The sequence below is a fragment of the Rousettus aegyptiacus genome, unplaced genomic scaffold (assembly GCF_014176215.1).
Source record: "Rousettus aegyptiacus isolate mRouAeg1 unplaced genomic scaffold, mRouAeg1.p scaffold_m13_p_9, whole genome shotgun sequence".
In the NCBI taxonomy this organism is placed as follows: domain Eukaryota; kingdom Metazoa; phylum Chordata; class Mammalia; order Chiroptera; family Pteropodidae; genus Rousettus; species Rousettus aegyptiacus.
The window spans coordinates 6,725,496-6,748,175 of NW_023416312.1; the positions used below are offsets into that span (position 1 = coordinate 6,725,496).

At 38.5% G+C, this 22,680-nt stretch overlaps 1 protein-coding gene and 2 pseudogenes across 3 annotated transcripts in view; 2 read left to right on the forward strand and 1 right to left on the reverse strand.

Moving 5' to 3' along the window:
• The window catches only part of PPEF1 (protein phosphatase with EF-hand domain 1), a 107,007-nt gene extending 99,929 nt beyond the window's left edge, over window positions 1-7,078 (forward strand). For all 3 annotated transcript variants that reach the window (XM_036227194.1, XM_036227195.1, XM_036227196.1), the window contains 4 exons: window positions 1,308-1,414; window positions 4,087-4,250; window positions 5,366-5,450; window positions 6,347-7,078. In XM_036227194.1, the coding sequence (XP_036083087.1) occupies window positions 1,308-1,414; window positions 4,087-4,250; window positions 5,366-5,450; window positions 6,347-6,555 (565 nt within the window). In that variant the 3' untranslated portion in view covers window positions 6,556-7,078. The remainder of the gene's footprint in view (window positions 1-1,307; window positions 1,415-4,086; window positions 4,251-5,365; window positions 5,451-6,346) is intronic.
• Window positions 7,079-10,491: 3,413 nt separating this feature from the next.
• LOC118608347 lies at window positions 10,492-10,610 on the reverse strand (annotated as a pseudogene).
• Window positions 10,611-15,580: 4,970 nt separating this feature from the next.
• Window positions 15,581-15,699, forward strand: LOC118608276 (annotated as a pseudogene).
• The last annotated feature ends 6,981 nt before the right edge of the window (window positions 15,700-22,680 follow it).

Sequence of the window (22,680 nt, forward strand, 5' to 3'; positions counted from 1 at the left end):
GTTATGGCCTAATATAGGGTCTTATGGAGAATGTTCCATATGTACTTTCGAAGAATATATGTTCTTCTGTTGTTGGGTGGAGTGTTTTTCTCTTATCTGTTAGATCTAGTTGGTTTATAGTGCTGTTAAGTCTTTCGTATCCTTTTTGATTTGCTGCCTAGTCGTTCTAACTATTAATGAAAGTATAGTATTGACATCCCCAACTATTGTTGAATTGTCTATTTCTCCCTTCAATTCTGTCAGTTTTTGCTTCATGTAGTTTTGGGCTCTATTGTTAGGTTCATATGTGTTTACAATTGTTTCATCTTCTTGACCAATTGACTTATCATTATAAAATATTCCTCTTTATTTCTAGTAACAGCTTTTGTCTTAGAGTCTATTTCGTCTGCTATTAGTACGGCCACTCTTACTCTCCATAATTGCTGTTTGTATGATGTACTTTTGTTCTTTTCTTTTCAAGCGTTTCATATCTTTGAAACTAAAGTGTGTCTCCTGTAGACAACATATACTTGGATCATGTTTTTTTTTATGTTCAGTCTCACAATTCCTGCTTTTTAATTTATTTAATCTAATCACATATGATGTTATTATTGATATGATTAGATTTATATCAGCCATTTTGCTTTTCTTGGGGTGGGGATATGACTCATGACTATTTTGTTTCTCTGTTTCTCCTTTATTTTGAATTTATTTTTGTTAATGGTCTGAGGTAGAAGTTTAGTATCCAGTCAGCTAATTAACATTTTAACATTAACATTTTAAAATTAACATTAACATTTTTTTAAATTGTCTTCTTCTATTGAATTGTAATACCTCCTTTGTTATACATATCATTCCCACATGCAATCTGCTATACTTATAATATTTCTATTATGTTCTACTCAAGTATTTGGCTTCTCCTGTGCCAATACCTGCTGGTTTGGTTCAGTAACTTTATGGTAAATATCAATCTCTGCTATAGCAAGTCCCTCTTTATTTTCCTTCTTTTTCAAAATTGTCTTGGGCATTCTCAGACATTAATTGTTCATGTGAATCTTTGAAATCAAAAAGAAAACACTAGTGGTAATTCTTTTAAAATTTCACAAAACGTGCATACACATACATACATATACACACATTCACGACCTAGTAACATGGTATGTATGAAGTTAGGCAATTCATTTAAAGCAGAAACTGGTAAGTGGTAATATGGCACATTAAAATGAAACAACAAAAATAAATAAGCAAAAAAAATAAATAATAAATAAAATGGAACAGAACAGGATGATTTATGTAATTTTTACCTAATAATTATTTTCTTAACATAGGGTACATACTATTGAAACTAGTGCCATCAGGATATTAAAAGAGAGAATGATTTCACGGAAAAGTGACCTTATTAATGCTTTCCAACTTCAAGACTGCAATAAATCAGGTAATACAATACGTAATGCTTACCATTTTTTTACCATACCAAGTTACATACAGATCAGTTTTCATTTTCTTTGCTTTCTCAAGATTTCAGTTCTCTATTTTTTCTAGTGAGGAATAATATAAATAAAAGTAAAATATAATCCATTATATGTTTGGAAAAGGACATATTCCTTCTTTTCAGTAAGCTTCCTTCAACTTAACAAAACAACAGCAACCCTGAATTTGACTTCTGTTCTAGTAATGTGTCAGACTAGAGACTCCAAAAGGTCTGCCTGTTAAAAACAGCTAGATTCTAGAGGATGCAGAATTGTAGTGCATTTACAAGGCTCAAAGTAAATAAGATAAGTCTCTAGGCTACATCACTTCTCCCCATGAAACTGATTTTGGACTTCTAAACTCCAAAAATGTAAAAGAATAAATTCGTGTTATTTTAAGCCACTAAGTCTGTGATAATTTGTTACCACAACAATAAGAAACTAATAGAGATTCCCACTTGCAAGACTGTTCAACATTGTACTAGGGATGCTAGCCAGTTCAATAAGACAAGTTAAATAAAAACAGAAGAATTAGAAAGGAAGAAATAAAATGTCACTACATGTAGAAAACATGATTTAATATATAGGAAACCCAAATAAATCCATAAAAAGCTATTAGAATTACTAAATGAATTTAGAAAGTTGTAGAACACAAGGCAAATACACAGAAATTGATAGCATTTCTATATACGAGTGTATCAGTTAGTCTTTTTAGGAGAAACCACACCAGTGGTTTGCACAGGGAAATTTATATAAAGAATAACTAGTAAAAAGTGATTTATTACAAAAGGGATAAAAGAGAACTCTAAAGAATATAGGCATAGGAAGTGTAGGGAACAGCTACTATCTCTAAGGCTGAGAGAGAGTGCCCAAGGAAAGAACAAATTTGGAAGAGCCCTTGACCCCCAACCAAGATTCAGACCTTATTAGAGAGGGTGTGGGTGGGGTGGAAGTTCACCAGGTCGTCTCAGGTCAGAGTTGGTCAGCAGCTAATACACCAGTCTTGGAGAAGATGGAATATTTACAGAGTTCAGCTCTAATATAACAAAACAGGGCAAAGAACTGTAGAACTAAAACTGAGTGGGAATAAATTGATAACTAGTATACCCAGCAATTAACTTTTAGATAATGAAAATCTTAAAAGATACCATTCATAATAGATAATCAAGTACCAGGGAAGAAACTAAATGATTGATATATGAGATTTATAAAATAGTACTAAGAGAAATTAAAAAGGATTGAAATAAATGAGTAGATATTGTCATGTTCAAGGGCCAGTGTTGTCAAGATATAAACTCTCCCCGAACTGAGCTATAGGTTCAATGCACTAAAGGGGCATGTACAGAAATGTTCTTGGCAGCACTGTTTGTGGTAGCCCCAAACTGGAGATAACTCAATGTCTACCAACAGTAGAATGGATATATAAATTGTCAATAGTCATTTTTGTATAGATCAAAAATGCAAAAAGTAAACTATAGTATTAGAAATCAATATAGCAGCTCTCCTTGGGAAAATGGGAGGTGACAGTAATTGTGAGGGGCCACAAGGGCCTTTTAGATATTGACTGTATTCTATTTCTTGTCATTGGTGGTGCTTACATAAGAATTCCCTTTGTGATAATTCACCGAGCTCTGTATTTGTTTTATGAACTATTCTGTATTTGTTAAAGTTCAATTAAAAAAAAGAAACAAATTATATCCTTAGAAGATAAGTGTGTAAGAAGTGGCCCTGTGGAAGTGTAAATGGATAGTTTTTCTTGGAAGCAGTTTGGCATATATATATCAAAAACCTTAAAAATGTACATATCCTTTTTACCCAGCAATTCTACTTCTAGGAGTGATCCTAGGTAAATAATGAAATAGTTTCCTAATCATTAAAACAATGATGTAGATCTATGTTTATTAACATAGATGGAAGTCCATGATTTTTTGTAAGTAAATAATCGGGTTAGAATAAATATGTTTTTTTTGGGTGTGTGTGTTGCCATATATAATCCATGTATTCAAGATATATATTAGAATACAATGTATATTTGGCTTTAAGAAAGATAAAAAATATATACATTCTTACATGTTTATATACAGAGGAAAAACACTAGAAATAATAACATTGTTTTCTGTTTATTCAAAATCATTTTAAATGAACATATCTTTAAAAATCAGGAAAAAATAAAGATAAGTATATTTTGAAAAACTATGTATAATATTAGGGGATGAAAGGATATTACCTAGGAAAATGAGAGGTGAATAATATGCCAAAATGTTAAAAATCAAAGTAATCTTTTATCCTTTATACCATTTTTTCTTTATATCCTTTTGCATTTTCAAATCTTTTATTATAAACATACCTTATTTTGTTAAACAGAAAAAGGAAAAAGCAATCTAACACCTAAAGTTTGATTGCTTACACATAATAGTAAGGGAAAAGGCTGTGGAACACTGAAGACTTTCTTTAGTTGTTTGGAGCCATGGGGCCCAGTAGGACAAATTGTAAGGGGACAGGAGGCACCCAGGCCTCAACACCCAAGCTGCCCACTGGCTCCCCTGAGGAGGCTGCATTTCTTTATCAAATTGTCAGCCAATTAATAAGCTATTTTCTCTTCTTCTTCTTCCTTTTTTTTTTGGTTGGTTTTTGTTAGGAAAACTTTCTGTGAGCCAGTGGGCTTCTTCTATGGAGAACGTTTTGGGGCTGAACTTACCATGGAGATTCCTGAGCTCTCATTTGGGCACCATAGACAAAGATGGAAATATTGACTACATGTCATGCTTTGATGATATGCACATTCAGAAGCCTGTGCAAGAGGCAAGTGAAACACAGCCCCAGCTAAATCCTGGCCACAGTGAAACACACTTTAGATAACCTATAAGCGTAACTTATAGTCCTTTGAAAAGTTGGGAGTAGGGTCATATAATGGATAGGAGTGGCAGTCTTAGGAAAGGCCTAAGGATGATTTCCCAGGTACATTGCAGTCTGTTCAGGAAATGTGCATGTTTTGACGATAGGCAAAAAGAAGAAAAAGGTTCTGCAAGCAAATCCATGTCAAATGTGTGATTCTTCTCTAAGGGCTGTCCAGCAGAAGGGCAGATGTGACATCCATTCTTTTATATAACACACCCTTTAAAATACTCAATATATGCCCTATTAAATAATCGTGAGTATATAGACTTACTGACATGACATCTTATACCTTAGAGACTTTTAGAGTTTAGAATTCTTTATTAAAATGGGAATACTTCAGAGAAAGCTGTCAGACCTCCAGTATTCGTTAGTTAACAACTCATCAGCAATTAGTTATAATGTTGGGCTGAAAGTGAGCTGATGGGAAATAGGCCTGGCGTGATTGTTTGCAGGGCAAATGAAAAGTTAAAAGCAGAGAGAAAGAAAGTAAAAGCATAGGTGGGAGCCTCATATCTGCAAGAAGGAGGCATTGAACTTCACATAAGGGGCAGTTTACTGCAGTGACTGAGCTCACAAGCCTTGGCTTCAGACATCTGAGATTCAAATCCTACGTACTGGTTATGCAAACCTTGGGAAACTTACTTTACCTCTCTGTTCTTTAATCTGTAAAATGGACATAAGAATAGTTCTGTTCCTTGGGGCTATGTTGCAGACTGGTAATGAAGCAACCCACGGAAAAGATAATGCAGAGCCTGGCACACAAGGCGTTCTCAGTAAATGTTGGCTGTTGTCCATTACTGCTTCCTGGTCCTCTTCGGCCCTGTGCTCTGTGGAGCACAGACTACAAATGCACCAAAACTCAAGAGCATGGTCTTCTATCTGATTAAAGAGGGTTGGGCTGCATCTGTCTAAATCACATACTTTGAATTGGTGATGATGTATTGTGTTTGTTATGTTTGCTAAAATGATCTGTATTATTAATTCTATGTGTTTTAACACTTAGAAAATCTTTATTTTAGGTTCAGTCTGCTCTAATTGAAACTCTATACAGATACCGACCTGACCTGCAAATCATCTTTAATGTCATTGACTCCGATCACTCAGGTAAATGAACTTTGATTAGTTCACGAGCAATAGAAAGCAAAAGCTAGTCTGTTTCTCTGAAACCAGAACTATTTTCATCTATTGCATTCTTTATCCAAATTCAATTTAACTTGGAGGTGGAAGAGGACTCTTCTTTAATATTATTGTTATTTTAGTTTGGCTACAAACTGTATTCAAGACCATATAGTCTTATATAGGCCTATGTATCCATGAGTCAGACAAGAATGGCTCCTTTTATAAATCATAGCACAGATGAAAAGAGAGCTCACTGTCCATTTAAACATAGCTATTCCTGGGAATAAAAATAATTCCTAGAGTTCGACTTCTGTTTATGGGACTGAGGACTATGAAAACTCATTTTCTGCTTAGCTTTGATGCGTTACTTATTTTCAAACTTAAAAAAAAAATCACCAGATAATCTCTAACTGCAGAGATCACTGAACACTAAAAAAAACCAATAATCAAAACACAAAAGTAAATTATTACCTATAAAAAATGGCTGAGCCATTGTTTCCAATGTTCTTACCGAGTCCCAGGGTATCTTCTCCCTCTGCTTTGCTGTTGCTCTCCTCTCTGCCCTCCTTCCATGTCCCTCTCCCTTAGATTTTAGACCTTGTAATGTTCATATCACATATAGTCCCACATCCACAATCTCCCCACCCCCATTCCTTCACTGTTTACTCATTTCAGCCTTAGAATAATCTCAGGATCACTCGGTGGTTTAAACTGACGTATTGTTTATTATACTCACAATCTCACTTTTCCATTTGCTTCTGTGTCTTGATGGTCAGGCATGTTAGTGAGCTCATTGGGACTTCAGTCAGTATGGCTTCCCCACCCCTCCCTTAAGTGGATCGTAAAATGAACACTCACAGCCTTCCCCTATATTCTTTTAGGTCTGATCTCCATGGAAGAATTTCAGTCCATGTGGAATCTTTTCAATAGTCACTACAATATTTGTATTGACAATTCCCAAGTTGATGAGCTTGCTAGAAGAATGGACTTAAACAAAGATGGAAGCATCGACTTTAATGAGTTTTTGAAGGCCTTCTATGTGGTGCATAAATTAGATCATCTGAACAAATCAGACACCAAGAACATGTAACAAGAATTAGGGCTTTCCCTCCTTGTAAACAGCCACTGACACAATCTTTTCCAGGACCATCGAAACTCTTAGCCAGTAGTAAAGAAAAGTATGCCCCAATTTATGCCATAAGCAGATGTACAGTGTGGGTATTAGAAGTCCCTAGTAAGGTGTTATTCATAAGACTAGGCCAATGTCAGCTGATAGATTTGGTTCCAGTGGTTTGGACCCACGGATCTCTATGTAGAAAATGGATTTGAGCCTAGAGTTGGTCGCAGATGCCACCTAAACAGGAGACCAAAACAGTTTGGAAACATACTGAAAAGAACCCACAGAACATCAAAGAAAAACATACCATCTGCGAGTGGCTGAGGGATAGGAAGAGGAATACCTAACCACTAATAGAATAAAATACTTGCACCTTTCAACTGTAATCTTTTTTGGTGATACCATAAACCAGTGACTCTCAATTGTGGGGGAATCACTCTTCAGGGGTGGGGGCCATGTCAGATTCTTGGGGGAAGCTGTGGGAGTGTATTATTTGAAAGAGCATATTCTCGTCTATTGGAGATACAAAGTGAATACATTCAGATTGAGCCCTAAAATTAATATGGTTTGACACCTTCATTGGTAAGATTGGGCCTTAGTTATGTATGCACTGTACAATTTATTCTGCTATTCTAATTGCATTCAAACATAATAAGATTTCTGTTTAATGGCAAGTATATTTTAATTTTTCTCTAAGTTTGAGAATTTCAAGATCTACCAATATGCCAGAGTAGATATATAATAACCTTGCCTGTTATACACACCAGAAATATTGGATAAAATGTAACAATTACCTTTTTTAAATGCATAGCTGAGCTAGCAGGAAAGTAAAAGAAATCCCTGGGGGAGAGGGGGGAAAGAAAAAAAGCATTATTTAAGTCATAACAATATTAACATTGAACAGGATAGACTTTAAGGCAAAGAATATCATTAGGGATAAAAAAGGTCATTACTGAATGCTAAAAGGAATTCACCAGGAAGTTATAATAATTATAAACATATATGAATCTAATAACAGAGCTTTAAAATTTGTAATGCAAAAATTGATCTAACTACTGGGAGAAACTGATAGAGAGAGATTTTAAATATACCTCTGTCAGTAATTGATCATATAAATAAAAAATCAATGTATAGAAGATTGGACAATCCAATTAATCCACCTGCTCATATGTCTGTATGTGTATCCTCTGCAGTTTTAGAGAATACACATTATTTTCAAGCACACGTGGAACATTTATAAAAATTGAACATGTATTAGACATGTTCAAATCTCAAAAACCAAGCAATCGATAACAAAGATACTACATTCTCTGATCATAATGCAGTTAAATTAGAAATAAGAAGATGACCATATTTATGAGCAAAAAAGGGATATAACTATATCTCTACCAGAAATTGCTAAAAATGGTTCACAAGAATACTATGAATAACTTTATCCCAATAATTTAAAAAAGTCGGAGAATGGACTATTTCCTAGGAAAAAAAATATAATTAACTGAAGCTGACTCAAAAACAAAGGAAGAGTCTGAAGAGACCTAACCATTAAAGAATGTAGTGGCTTTGTAATGTGTCAGTTTGACTAAACCAAACTACATTTCTCAGAATTCCCGTTCTTGTATATTTCTGGTTAAGATGGGCCACAAGCGAGGTTCTTGAGAGATTTGGAAGCAAAGGGAAACGGCTGTCATATAGCTCCTCCGTACTTTTGCTGAGCTGCTGATTCACCTTGTTGGTGTAAAACACAGCTAGACTTGCAATCACTCTACATTTCCCTGGATCCGGTCAGCTTCTCTGATTTCTGGGCCAGGTGTGTGTGTTTAGCTCCATGCAAAAGGGCCTGGCTTCTGCCGGATGACCGCATCACCAAGGCCAGAAGCGATACAAATGGACTCAGGCGTGAGTCTGTTCTTGTGGGGTGCCAGCTTGTGCCTATGAGTTTGAGCCTGCTTCTGACTGGTAGAGAATTTGATGCTAACAGTTCATGGTTCCAGAAGAACAGAATCTGAAACATGAGTACAACCTGATGTGTACGGACCTTCTGCCCCATTACCTCACATGAAAATCCACTGATAATCCTGGGATAATGGTTTTAAGAAATATCCCATCTCTGGCGGTGCTGGGTGAGTCTTGTTGTTGCTTCCTGAATATCATTTGGTTATTCTCAGGGTTCTTTCTGGAACTCTCATTTTCTCCCTTGGGCTTCTAATCTCTGGAATTAATTATATGCCTTTGTTAGAATTTTTACCTAAAAAAATATACTTTGGTTTTACTAAAGATTGTCATTTCATGTTATAAAACTTCTGTCTGACATGAGTTGTGCTTAACTACACATTAATTTTACAAAACATATAGAAAGATAGATGGATAGAGTTACGAAATACCTCACTTTTAATTTATAATTCTGTATTACAAATGAGATTGAGCGTCTTATTAGTTTGTTGGTCAGTCTCTTCTAAGAAAATGTTTGTTCTTGTCCTTTGCTCATTCTAATACTGTAGCTACTTGTCTTTTACTGATTTCTAAGAACTTTCTAATTCTTCTTGATGCTAATCCTTTGTTCATTATTTGGGGAACAGATATCTTCTTCCAGTCTATGACTTGATTCTTCACTTTCTTTTTTGACATATATTTTCAAGCAGTTTTAAATTTCAATTGATCCAGTTTGGCAATCTTTTCATTTAGAATTTGTGCTTTCTGCATCTTATCTAAAAACAAAAATATCCTTTCCAACCCTGGAAATATCATTAAAGATACAGTTGATCCTTATTATTTGCAGATTCCATATTTGCAAATTCACATACTCACTATAATTTATTTACAACCTAAAATCAATATTTATGGTGGCCATGTGCAAAGTAGTGAACATTTAAAGTCACACGTTTCCAGCTGAGGTTAAAAAGGCAACTGTCTACCTTCCTGTTCCAGCTCTCATACTGTAAGCAAAGGTCCTTTTTGCAGTATATTTAGTGCCACTTTTTTTTTTCATTTCATTTCATTTTTTTTTTCATTTTTGCTTTCTGTTGGTGATTTTGCTGTTTAAAATGGCCCCCAAATGTAGTACTGAAATACTGTCTAGCATCCTTAAGTGCAAGAAAGCTGTGAGGTGCCTTATGGAGAAACTACATGTATTAGATAAACTTTATTCAGACATGGGTTATAGTGTTGCTGGCCGTGAGTTCAGTGTTAATCAATCAACAATCTATATTAATTGAGGTGTTTTTCAACAGAAACACATATAAAACAAGGTTATGTCATTGATCAATTGACAAAAATGTGACCAGGGCTCATAGGGATCAAACCCTATATTTTCCCTAGGAACAATGCTTCAGATTGACTAATTCACTGGTCACAGTGATCATATAGAATACAACTATCGTGAGTAATGAGAATCAACTATATTCTTTGAAAGTTTAAAAAATTTTGCTTTTCCAGAGCATTTAGCTTTTTCATTCACTGGAAATGTAGGAGTGTGGTGCAGAGGCGCCATTTATTAAGTAGTTCATTCTTTCCCACTAATTTGAAGTGGCATCTCTGTCATATAGTAAGCTCTGTTTCTAGGCTCTCTGTTATGATCCAATGGTCTCTTTGGTCTATCATCTCATGAATATCTCATGTATGAAATATTAGAACTTAAAATCATCTTGAGATTTGGTATTATGAATCCCTTCTTTCTCACCATTGTTCTTCTTTAAATTTTTTTTGGTCCTTTAGTCCTTTATATAATTTAGGATCAGCTTGTCAATTCCATGAAATCTTATTGGATTTTTCCGGAAACTATTTTAAATTTATAGATTAATCTGGATAGAATTGACATCATTACTACATTGAGTTTTCCTATCCATGAACATTGTACATATTTTTTTTTCAATTATTTTAGTCTTCTCTCTCTCTCTTTCTCTTTTTTTTTAACACCTACAGCACCTGGGATTCTAAAGTGGTCTCCCATCCAAGTACTAACAAGGCGTAACCCTGCTTAGCTTCCGAGATCAGATGAGATCGGGCACGTTCAGGGTGGCGTGGCCGTAGACTTCTAATGTCTTTTAATAAAGAATTTCTCATTATTATTCTTGTAATCTTTTAAAAAAGTTTTATTCTGAGGTACATTATGTTTTATTTTGTTGGTAGTGGTCTATTTAATATTTTTAAAAATTCTACTTACTCTTTTTAGGGTTTAGTTCTAAGAACTTGATTGCTTTTTAGTCCAGTCATTTTATGTATTTTATGATTTCATTCTAGTTATCTCTGTATTTGGAGTTTGTGGGGATATAATTATATGTTTGTCATATATGTAGACTCGATCAGGTTGACTTGTTCACTCTTGGACTTTGTCATTTTTTATTGTGAACTCATCGTTAGTGGGGCTGGTATTTTTTTCTGTGAAAATCCCATGATATTTAGGATGTGGGAGCATCTCTTCAGGAAAGTTTTCGTTTGCTCTTGCCTCATGCCTTGAGAGTATCACTGCTTAAGGATCAATTCTTTCATTACTTTTTGTTGGAGTTTTCGAACTATGTGGGTAGAGTAAAAGCAATGTGAATTGTGGTCCTGTGGTTTTGAATCTTCAGAGAGCTTTTCTTTTTTTCCCACCCAAAGCCCTGTGTCCTCTAGTCTCTCTTGTTTTTAAATCCTTTCATAAATAGAATAGTCTTTTGAGGGTCTTGGTTTTATGGAAAGTTCTCAGTTCTAATTCCCTACCTCCCAGAGCCCAAAGCCTCATTTGCTACTGCTCTGTGGGAATTAACACCAAACCCCTGGGTTCTGGAGACGCATACCCACCCACCCTCATTAACTCAAGCACTCACCCCTCTGCTTTGTCACTTCCCTCTGTGTTTCTGGCACCTGGAGATTTGCTTTTATTATTTCGGAGCTCTAGCTGTACATTTAAAATAATTGTTACATTTTACCCAGTACTTTTAAGTGATTATAGTAAAAGGATTTTCAGATTGTCTTAATCCACTAAATAGCGAGAAGCTGATAAACAGACCTTTTGTATCCACTGCTATTTGTTAATAATCTTGAGGCTTCATGTTTTTATTTGGACAATGATTGAGTGTTCATAATATGCCATGGTGCTTTATGTGTCATTTCCCAGGTCTCAATTTTTAAACTTTGGTAGAAATTATTTCTAAATAATTTTCCTCTTTAATGTTTTTTGTTTGTTTGTTTTTTGCATGCATGGGATCATATTATACTTTTTTAAAAAGGCACTTTTTTTTCCCTTTTATCTTGCCTCCTCCAACATAAGCATGGCCCTCACCATCCCTTCTTCCTCACCTAGGGAAGCCATGTTAACCTACTGTATGGCCTTCCATATTTTTATCTGTCCCATATAAACCTATGGAGACCTATATATGTCCTCATATATGCATACATTTACATATACAGTAATACATAATCAAGGTGGTTTTATTGTTGTATGCTGTATAAAAATAGGATTATATTATACACAATTTTCTGCATTCTGCTTTTCTCAACCAGCGACATCTAGTTGAAATCCCTGCAAGCTATAATGGCTCTAATTCTTTTTCGAATGCACAAATCGTAGGTGTGCTGCTTGGTGGATTTGCATGCTGAATACAACCATGTAACTGGCACCTAAATCAAGAAACAGAACATTACCAGTGTCCCAGAATCCCTATCATGGCTCCTTTCATATACCTCTCCCGCCATACTCAAGGGTGACCATCATCTTGACTTGTAACAGCATTGATTTTTTTAGCCTGTTTTATGCTTTATAAAAATGGAACCAATCAGTATATACTTTTCTGTATAACATTCACAATATAGTTGTATGTAGTTGTAGTTTGTTCATTCTGGTTACTGTATAATACTCTATTGTGTGAATATGCCAGGATTATTTTATCCATTCTACTACTGATAGGCGTTGGGGTTATTATGGACAGAGCTGCCATGAACAGTTTTGTTCATTAATTTTTTTCTTTTTAATCACGATATAATAATTCGGTGCTATGGAGGACCATTCTTTATTCAGCCATCCTGCTTTTAATAGGCATTTACTTTGTTTTCAGTTCTTGACCACTATGGAAAGCAATAAATATGGAAGGTATGTCCCTATATAGGCATACTAATCCATCCCTGCTAATGGGACAAACTGCCAGAAGTCAAATTGCTGGTTACTATAGCATTGTCTTTCAAAATTAAGAGCTGCTGCTTTATCGTCTTCCAAAAAATCTTTGGTGATACCATTTCCATCTGCAATGTATGGAAATTCCTCTTTCCCTCATCTGTATCAGCATTAGATATTATAGTTCTACGTTTTGAATCAGGTGGGTATAAAATTATAAAAGTGCTTTAATGTATATGCCCTACTAGAGAATTTGAGCATCTTTTCTTGTGTTCGAACTTGCTCTTCTGTAGATTGAATATTCATATTTTTTGTTCATTTTTATTTTGGGCTATTCGTCTTTTTTTCTAAGTTTGTAAGATATTTTTATATAGTATACAAATTAATCTTCTGGTGTTTGTTACGAATTATTGCAAATCTACTGTCTATTGATTTTGTTCATGCTGACTATGCCACACAAAAGTCGTTATATTTTAAATAGTAAATATGTCCATATTTGTTTTTATAAATTCTAGACTTGCAGAGGTCGTTCCTCTCTCTCTAGATGATATATCTGCTCTCAGAATTTCTTACAAGATTTTTATATTTTGCATTTAAATCTTTATATCCAAGAGTTCATTTTTATATGCTATAATATGTGGCTTATTTGTATATTCTTCCATAGAAATACCCTTTTGTTCCAGCCTCATATATTGAATAGACCACACTTTTTCCACTGAATTGAACAACCACATTTATCATATACTAATTTCTCAAATATACCAGTATTTAATTCTAGATTTTTTAGATGTTTCCTTTAATTTTTGTCTATTTTTATGCTAATATTATATCAATTTGGTTTTTGTGGCTTCATAGAACTCTCTGGTATATGGTAAGGCAAGTCTCACTCTACTGTTCTTTTCATAGTTTCCTTAGCTATTCTTAGATATTTATTTTTTCATATGAACTCTAAGATAATTTTATACAATTCCCAGAAAAGCCCTGTTAAGATTCTAACTGAAATTGAATTCAATTTATACATTACATTTGGGAAATTTTACATTTTTATGATATTAACAGTTTTTCTCTAAGAATAATTATCTTTCCATTTGCTCATAAATTGTTTTCTGTCTTTTAATAGGGTATTGCAGGTTTCCTTTTATGGGTCTTATGTCTCTTATTAAATTTATTCCTAAATGTTTTATAGTTTTTTTGCCACTGTTATAAATGGAAAACTTAATCTGATTTGCATTTCTAGGTACTCATTGTTAGAGTAAGAAAAAAAACTACTTATCGTTGCAGTTTATCTGGTATTCAGCCTCCTTACCAAATATTGTTATTGATTCTAAAAGTTTTTTAGTAGGTTCTTTTGGATTTTTGAGGTAGAAAATTACAGTATCAGCAGAAATAATATGTATCTCTTCTTTCAGAGTTGCCAGGTATAGCAAACAAAAATAGAGTGCCAGTTCAATAAGAATTTCAGATAAACTGGGTAATTATTTAGGATAAGTATGTCCCAAATATTGCATGGGATTTACTTATCCAAAAACAAATTATTCATTGTTCATTTGAAATTCAAATTTAATTAGGTGTTCAGTATTTTATCTGGCAACCCTACTTCTTTCCCCAAGATTATACCTGTTTTCTTTTCTTTGCATGTTGCATTTGCTGAAGCCTCTAAGACAGTGGTACTCATGCTGGGGCTGCACATTAATGTCAGTCAGGAAGCTTTTTAAAAAATTCTAGTGCTATGCCTCTTAAGTTCAGAGATTGAATTGGTATATATATTTTAAAAGCTTTCCAGATGATTCTAATGGGCATCTGGGGTTGAGAACTAGTGCCCTAAAACAATGTTAAATATTAATTGTGTTAGTGTGCATCCCAGTCTCCTTCTTGATTTTAATTAAATATTTTTAGTGTTTTGACATTTAAAATGTTTGTTACTGGTTTTTGATAAATATCCTTAGTTTTATTTCCATCTATTCCTATTTTACTTCAAGTTTTTATTAGAAATGGCTGCTTTTAGCATATAATGTGCTTATATGGTTTTCTCTCAGTTTATCAATATAGAGTCATTTTGCTTGGTTTCTTCATATTAAAGCACTTTCTAGTTCTTTTATTTCATGCTTGAGTCTATTTGCTAATATGTTTTTGAGCACGTGCATCTATATTTATAAATGAAATTGAACTTGAGAATGTGTTATTGTAATGAGCTTTGTCTGATTTTGGTATTTATGTTATGCTAGCTTCGTAAAATGAATGGGGAATTTTATATCTTTGTTTCCTACTGCCTGAAATCCTCATCATCTTGGAGCTGGTTAGAAATGCAGTCTCAGGCCCCACCCCAGACCTACTGAATCCATTCTGCATTTTGACAAGAGCCCCAGGTCATCGGTGTAACGCACTCAGTGTGAGAAAAGCGGGTACAAAGAACATGGACTCATTTGTCCTCTAAAGGTCGGCTAAAACCTAGCTGCGGCCCTGTGTGGTCCTGGAGTCTTTTTCATGGTAGACCGCCGCTGATTGGTTTCTAAGTTGGTTTATTTTGGTGGCTTCAATTTCGCAAAGAAATCATCCATTTGTTCAAATTAACTTGTTACAGTTTCTCATGATTCTTTTCATTTCTTCTAAATCTGTGGTTAAATCACCTTTCTTATTCCTCTTCTTGTGAACTTCCTTCCCCTCCCCTGATTTCCCCTTGATCTGCCCTACAAGAGGCTTGCAAGACTCTTGTTTGTCTTTTCTAAGTATCAGCTCTCGCATTTATTTTTCCTTTGACCTATTTTGGGGAAGGGGTATTTGTTTTCTGTTTCAACTTTTATCTGTACTAATTTTCTGATTTCTGTTTATTATTTTGCTGTCCTTTTCCAATTTCTTAAGAGTGGTATTTAATTAAGTTCTTCATTTGTAGACATTTTTTTAAAAATAATGAATGTCTATATCCATGCTACCCTGAACAAGCCCGATCCCATCTGATCTTGGCTGCTAAGCAGGGTCAGGCCTGGTTGGTACTTGGATGGGAGACCACCTAGGAAGACCAGGTGCTATAGCCATAAAAAAAAGGATCTTAAGCTAACAAGGTCCTTGCAATCTGTGAGGTCAACCAAGGGTTGCCTCACTTAAAATAATAATAATAATAATAATTAAATAAATAAAAATAATGAAGACATTTACAGCTATAAATTTTTCTTTGAGCCCTGCTTTCACTGTGTCCCGTAAATTTTAGTATGAAATATTCTCTTTTTCATTAGCTTCTAGGCAGTAATTTCCCCTTTAATTTTCTCTTTAGGAATGTGTTTCTTATTTTCTACATTTAAAATGTTTTATATTTAAAAATTTACTCTTTCATTATTCCTTAAAGATTTAATAAGGTTTTCTTTGTGGCCATGTACCTGACTTATTTCTATAAATGTTTCATGGACAAACAAAATGTATATTTTCCATTTGAAGAATGTCAGGCTCCCTATGTATTTATTACTCCAAATTATTAGCTGTATTAATCACTTCATCTATGTTCCTACTGCCTTTTTGCCTATTAGATATATCAAGTTCTGAAAGAGGTAAATTTAAGCATCCCTCTAACACTGTTTCTTTATTATATTCTATTTGTATTTCTATAGGGGTTTTTTTGCCTTATGATTTTAGCATCTATATTATTAAATACCTATAAGTTTATGAATATTATATGTTCTTAATTGTATATTTTTATCATAGAGAGTGTCCTTTTTGATCCTGTTTAGTGTTTTGAGCCTGAATTTTGTCCTTACCTCTCAGATTCCTGCTTTGTTCTTGTTGGCCGATAACTTTTTGGCATTTTATTTTCAGTCTTTCTTTGTTAATTTTGTTTTTCCTCTAAGCATCATACACCTGGATTTTAATGTGTAACACTGTCTGACAATTTTTGTCTTTTATTGGGTGAATTCAGTGTAATCAGCTTTGGTGAATTGACTGATATACTTGATTTTTCTTTACTCATCTTACTCTATATTTATTAAACTGTTGTTTGTTTTTCTCTATTTTTCTAGTTTAAGTTGCCATTCATTACATTTTCCCCCTGATTAATATCTACTATAGGTAGACTTTAAATGGAACTTGTAGGTGCATAGGTTTTTTTAAAACACCCTTTTACATGAGAGTTTTAAGTGACAAAGTAACACAGATAAATTCATGGAATTGAAAGTCAAACAGATGTCCTTTTGACTTTAATCCAAGTGATCTTTCCACAACACCAGGGATTTAGAGCAAAGCCAAGCATTTGTCATTGAATAAACATGGCTCATACTCTAATCAGCTTAGGGTCGGGGTCTGTTACTCTCTCTGGGGGAACATTGGTGAGGGTCTCCAGTGAGCCAGAACTGAGGATCCAGGTGGGAAGCATGGCTCCATGGGCCTAGTATGGTCAGAACTGCAGGCCTGTCGGCCATGTTCTCCAGGAGACTCCTTAGAAGAGCCCTGGACTTCTGCCCTTCTGGGAACGTGTCCTTACCAGTAGAAAGGCACACGCTTGGATTCTGACCATCTTAGGGCAGGAGCAGAGCTTTGGGCTCTGTGCTAGAGGTCCAGGAAGGTGGCATTCTGAGGGCCCCTATGGCTTTGGAGCTGTCACCAAGGGAAGAAGGCCCTGAGTCATCAGAGTGGGTAGTCTCTGCCTTGGGCACAGGTTCAAGGCCCTGTTCCCAGCACCAGCTATTAGGTCCCTCCCTTCCTCTCCTGCACTGTCGCTTCCTTGGGTCCTTGCCCGGCCTTTATCCTGGGGGCACTTAGACTGCCATAGTAGATCAGAGCCCATGGTCCCCCCTCCTGGGGTCCTTGGACCTCCTGGGAAGGAAGTCATCTTAACAGGCGTCCATGAGATGTTGTCATTTTATAAAGTCCTCCAGAGACTCTACATGGAGCTGCAATGAGACATCTCAGGCCAACAGAAATGTCACTTTTTTTTTGCTTTTGGAAGGAATCCCAGCTCCTCTGCTTGAGAACATCATTTATCTCTTGCTGAACAGAAATGTCATTTGGCTATTATGTTGGTCTCCTATTAATAAATTATAGGAGAACAAACTAATTTGCTTATCATTTTCAGCTTGATAGATAAAATCTTTCAAAGAATAGAGAACATGGGGTGATAAAAAACTTCCTGTTGGAAAAAAGTTGGGGATCCCTGAGGCCCCTAACATGTTGGATCTGAGTAGATTAAATAGCTCTCGATTAACTAGCTCCCAGGGAACCCACAATCAGGCCAGGTCCCATGCCCCGCTGGCCTCCTGGGATTGGTGTGAAGATCTGGATGAGGTGACACTGTTGGAACTTGCCACAGCCTGAACGTGTATGCTGAGTGACGAGGGTGTTTATATCGGGGTTGTGGGGGCCCTGCCTACACGGTCTGGTGTGGCTCAAAGTGGCTGACAGTTCCTTATCACCTTCCAGCATGGCAAGTCCCCTAACGTGGAAAACCTACTTCCCTCTCCAAGAATGTCAGTGTGGCAGGACCCCCAGGGAACGCAGGCATCAGAAGACAGCTCTGCTCGGGCTTGGTCACTAACATGTATGAGATGGAGCTTGCGCTTCCTAACCTGCAATGAAAATGACTGGAGAGAATGGAGGGAAGGCCCTTGGCAGCTTCCATAGCCTGTGGCTTCTGCCTCTGCCAGCTCTCCTGCGTGCAGCTGTCTGCGCAGCGAGAGTGGCCCTGCTCCCTCGGTGCTTGACACTGTTGCGGAAGGTCTGGTGGTGGTGGTGGTGGCAAAAGCTCGCATGCGCATTAGCATTTCCTCTGAGCCAACTGCTATTCTAAGCACTTCACACATATTAACTCATTAATCTTCACAACCACCCTAGACAGTCAGCACTGTTATCATCGTGCCTATTTCATAGACACAGAGAGCTGAAGCCAGTTGCCCAAGGCTGTGCTGCTGGTGCTCGGTGGAGAGGGCTGTGAGCCCTTGGGCCTGTGGGTGGCCCTGGGTTTGTGCTGTCTGGTACCAGACTGGGAGCTGAGTTAACCAAAAGCTATGCGAGGACATGGAGAATTCACGTTAACCTGGAGTCTCAACCTCTTCCTTCTCACCAAAATGTACTTTTTGAAAAAACATGATATGGTAGCAATAGTCGAAATGGCCAGATTTGCCCTCCTTTTCTCTCCCAGTGGCTCAGGGGCATCCGCACTGGCGCTTGTGAGATGTTTCCCTTGGTTGGCTCTCCTCCTTTCTAGTGGCCCAGCTGGACCCGTAGTTGTGCCCTGGCTTGAGGCTTTCCCCCCGAAGAGGGAGAATAAATGCAGGGGAAGAGGGCCTCGGATCCTGAGGCAAAGGATAAAGACCCCACATAAAGCGAGTGGAAACTCTGCAGCTGTGGGACTCACTTCAGCATCATGGCTCAGGCTCTCCTAAGGTTTCTGCGAACGACGTGCTCACAGTCTGATTTAATTATAGCCCGATGCACTACCACCTGGGCGAGCCTAGGGATCGCGCCCCATCCCTCACTACCTCTGGGGCGCGCGAGCTGAAATGCCTCCCAGTGCAAGAGTGGGAGAGGGCCCTGGAAATGGTTTGCTGTAGGTGCCATTTGTCACAGCATGTGCGGCGGACAGCTCTTGAGGAGACCTCAGCAAGGCAGGCAGCCTCCTCAAACAAGCCTTGTGGTAGGTCTCAGCCCACAAGGGTGTCTGCCTCTCGGGCTTCCCTTTGTGCAGAGGCTGGATTGAGATGCACTGAGCGCGTCAGCATGGGTGTTTGGAGTGATGGATTGGGGGAGAGAAACAGGATTTCATCAAATCTCCCTGGCGAGGGTGGCGGCAACTCCAGCCGCCTGCCCGCTCAGACGGCGCCGTCCCCACTCATTGCTCTGGCGCTCCAGGGAGAACATCGGAGCTGCTGCACTGGAAGGGGATCATTTCACAAATGTGGAGATGCGCTCACAGTTATGTCCTTGGTAGCGAACCAAACCAGTACTTCCCTCCCCTGTAAAGCATGAAAGCATTAGCGCGCATTCAGTCGAAGATGATGCCTTTGCCCCAAATCCCTGGCATCATGCATAATTCACACCAACTGGCCTCTGTTGAGTAGCTAATGGTGGCTTCAGGGTTGCCAGATATAAAATACCGGGTACCCCGTTCAGTTTGAATCCCAGATAATTTTTCAGTGTAAGCATGTCCCAAAATTATTATTAAAAATTTGTATTAAAGATTTATTCATTGTTTACCTGAAATTTCAATTTAATTGGGCATACTATATTTTCATTTGCTGACTCTGGCAATCCTACATAGATAGGTCTGAAGTTTCACAACTTCTGCCCCTCTGCCTCCAAGGGCTGTAAAACCCCGGATGAATGAGCATTGGAGTCTCAGTTTCTTGTTCTGCAAAATGAGAGCAATGCAGTGGGTCAGGACTACGGGGAAGACGAAAGGGAGTGCAGCTGTGTGGATGCTGTTGCTGGCCGCCACATTCCCCAGCCCCTGGGACTAACCGCTCACCGCTCACCGCTGTACCCTTTTCACCTGATCGCCACATGATGCCGGGAGGCACCTGCCTAGGTCATGACCCTCTCCCACACCACCGGAGGCAGCCAGTGGCAGACAGTGGCTAACTGTCGAAGGAGGGGCACACAGCTCAGCGCCCTCCCCTCAGAGGAGGATGTGCTTTGTCTTGAACTAGACACTCCGGAGCTCCCCGAGGGCCGAGGCTAAAGCACTTGAATTGTGCTAACACGAGTTCTGCCAGATTGCAGACCTCCATTTAAAAAAAAAATTGTGCTCCTATTAATTTAATTTTTGATAGTCCTCCAGAACCTGCATTTGACAAATGAGGAAACAGCTCAGAGAGTGACTTGCCATCTGTGGTCACACACCTGAAAAGTAGCCTGTCTGAATTCGTAGTCCATATTCATAACACCTGGGCTGCCCCCATGGCGTTAGGAGTCTGCAGATTTTGGTGGGTTGCCACAGGAGGTAGAAGGGTGACTGCAGCCACTGTCACTGAGCCTCTGAGCCTCTGCAATGCGTCAATATCCTGTATACATCATCATAACATTATATATGTTGTTGTTGTTGTTATTATTATATTACCTTGTTAATCACTGGAAATGCCCAAAGGGGACTGTTTATAGTTACCATTCCATTTCCCAAAGGAGGAAACTGAGGCACCAAGAGACCATACATAATCCCAAGGTGCCTAGCTCTAAGCAGCAGTGTGGAGATCTGACTTCAGGCCCAGCTGACTCCAAAGCGCCTGGCAGATAAAAGGCTGGGGCCCCAGGAAGCGGTTAAAGTGAGATGCCATACGTTAAGCCAAATGCTGCCTCCATCCCAATTTTGCTGAAGGCTGACCTTCTGGTCAAGGCCTCTTGCCTGCCGGTATCCACATCACAACAGATACTCTAGTCATTAAGAGCTGTGGAATTTCCAAAGCACTCGCCACATTTCTTCTGATTTGAAACACACCCTTAGCGCTGAGCAGGACCCGGCCACCCTGCTTTAGCTAGGAAGCTAAGGACCACCTATGGGCCGGCCTCGGACAGCGGGCCGAGCCCAGAGCACTGTTAGGCTAGCCTTAAGTTGTGTGCACGCTCCCCAGACCCACGACTGCTTCTCATGGACATGCTTCCTTCTTAAGTTGGGTGGAGGGCATCACGCTGACTGGGCTGCCCATTTGAAACGTGATTTGGATCATCATAGGCTGCATTGGGCTTTTTAATCTCTGAACACTAAACAGAATTCTGTCCCCTGCAATATCTCTCTTCATGTCTACCATCCAAATCCCATGTGACCCAAGAAAACGCGTCTCTCTTCTGAGGTAAACCTGTAAGAGAAATGCAATATTTACCCAGATCTAGGTAAACATAGTCTCCAAACACGGGCTTTAGTGCTGATCTAACGCGGGAGAGTTTGTGAAATTCACAAGCCCTCCTGAGCCTCGGTTTCCTCATCTGTAAAATCCCGTGCCAATAAAAGTCATCTAACTAAGCAAATGGACAACAATGGTAGTGTGCTCTTTACCAATGTCTGAGGGATGTGGTACTCAACTGGATGTACGGCTTAAAGCTGTGCTTTCTTCTCTTTTCAACACACCTGAGGGGTGCTCAGATGTCAGACACATGAGAGACAAAGTCACTAATTCCAAGGACTCCTGGGAGCCAATCCCAAGGGCCTCGACTGTTCCCAGTCCCGCTCCTGCTCTCTCCACCCTCCGGGTACCCACCCCGCCCAGCCTCCTAGGCTGTTCCCCTGACCACAGCCTCCAGCAGGGAGCTGCTCTCCTCCCAGGATGACTCACTACATAGCTTCCTCGCTTGCTTGCTTTTCATTGTGCTTTTTTTAAGTTCAAAAAAAGAAATGTGTCAAATTTAAAACTCAGCACAGCACATCTATTTAAAGTGCAGAGGAAGCAGCCTTTGAATGACTTGCAGAAAGGTGAAGTCCTTAGAGCCTAGGTTTCAGCCCCAGCTTTTCTCATGCTTTCTAAGGCCCCCACTTGAGAGGCAGGTGGGTGCTTGCGGATGGCGGAGAAGAGGTCTGAAGTCCCCTGGGTTGGGGATGGGGAGAAACTTCTGCGAGGGCAGGCAAGGGCAGGCAAAGCCGAGCCTGAGGGTGAGATCTGGGCTGAAGGCCATTTCTCTGACGCCCCTCAGGGCACAGGAATCACAGCCCCAACCCCAGAAGTGCTGCAGGCAGAGAGGCAGGCCATGGCAGGGAGTGCATGTGTGTACGTTTGCTCGAAAATGGTCTATGGACCATGTGGGGTTTTAGGACCGAGACAGGGGAGGAGGATTGAAGAAGGGAGTGGGAATTATTCCCCTGTCATTCAGTCATTCAATCACCTCAACTTGCCAGCTACCAGATTCTTTCCCCTAAACAGCAGCAACGCAGAGGCTGCTCCAGGAGCTTCCAGGCTTCTCAAAGGGGCGGAAGGAAGTTAAATTGCCTCGGGCACTTGCTCATTCTTCTCCCCTCCAGACACAGTCTCTCCAAACCTACTGTACAATGAAACCCTTCTCCCCTCTGCCTCTAGCTATTGTCCCATTACCCTGCATCCCCTTACAGCGAA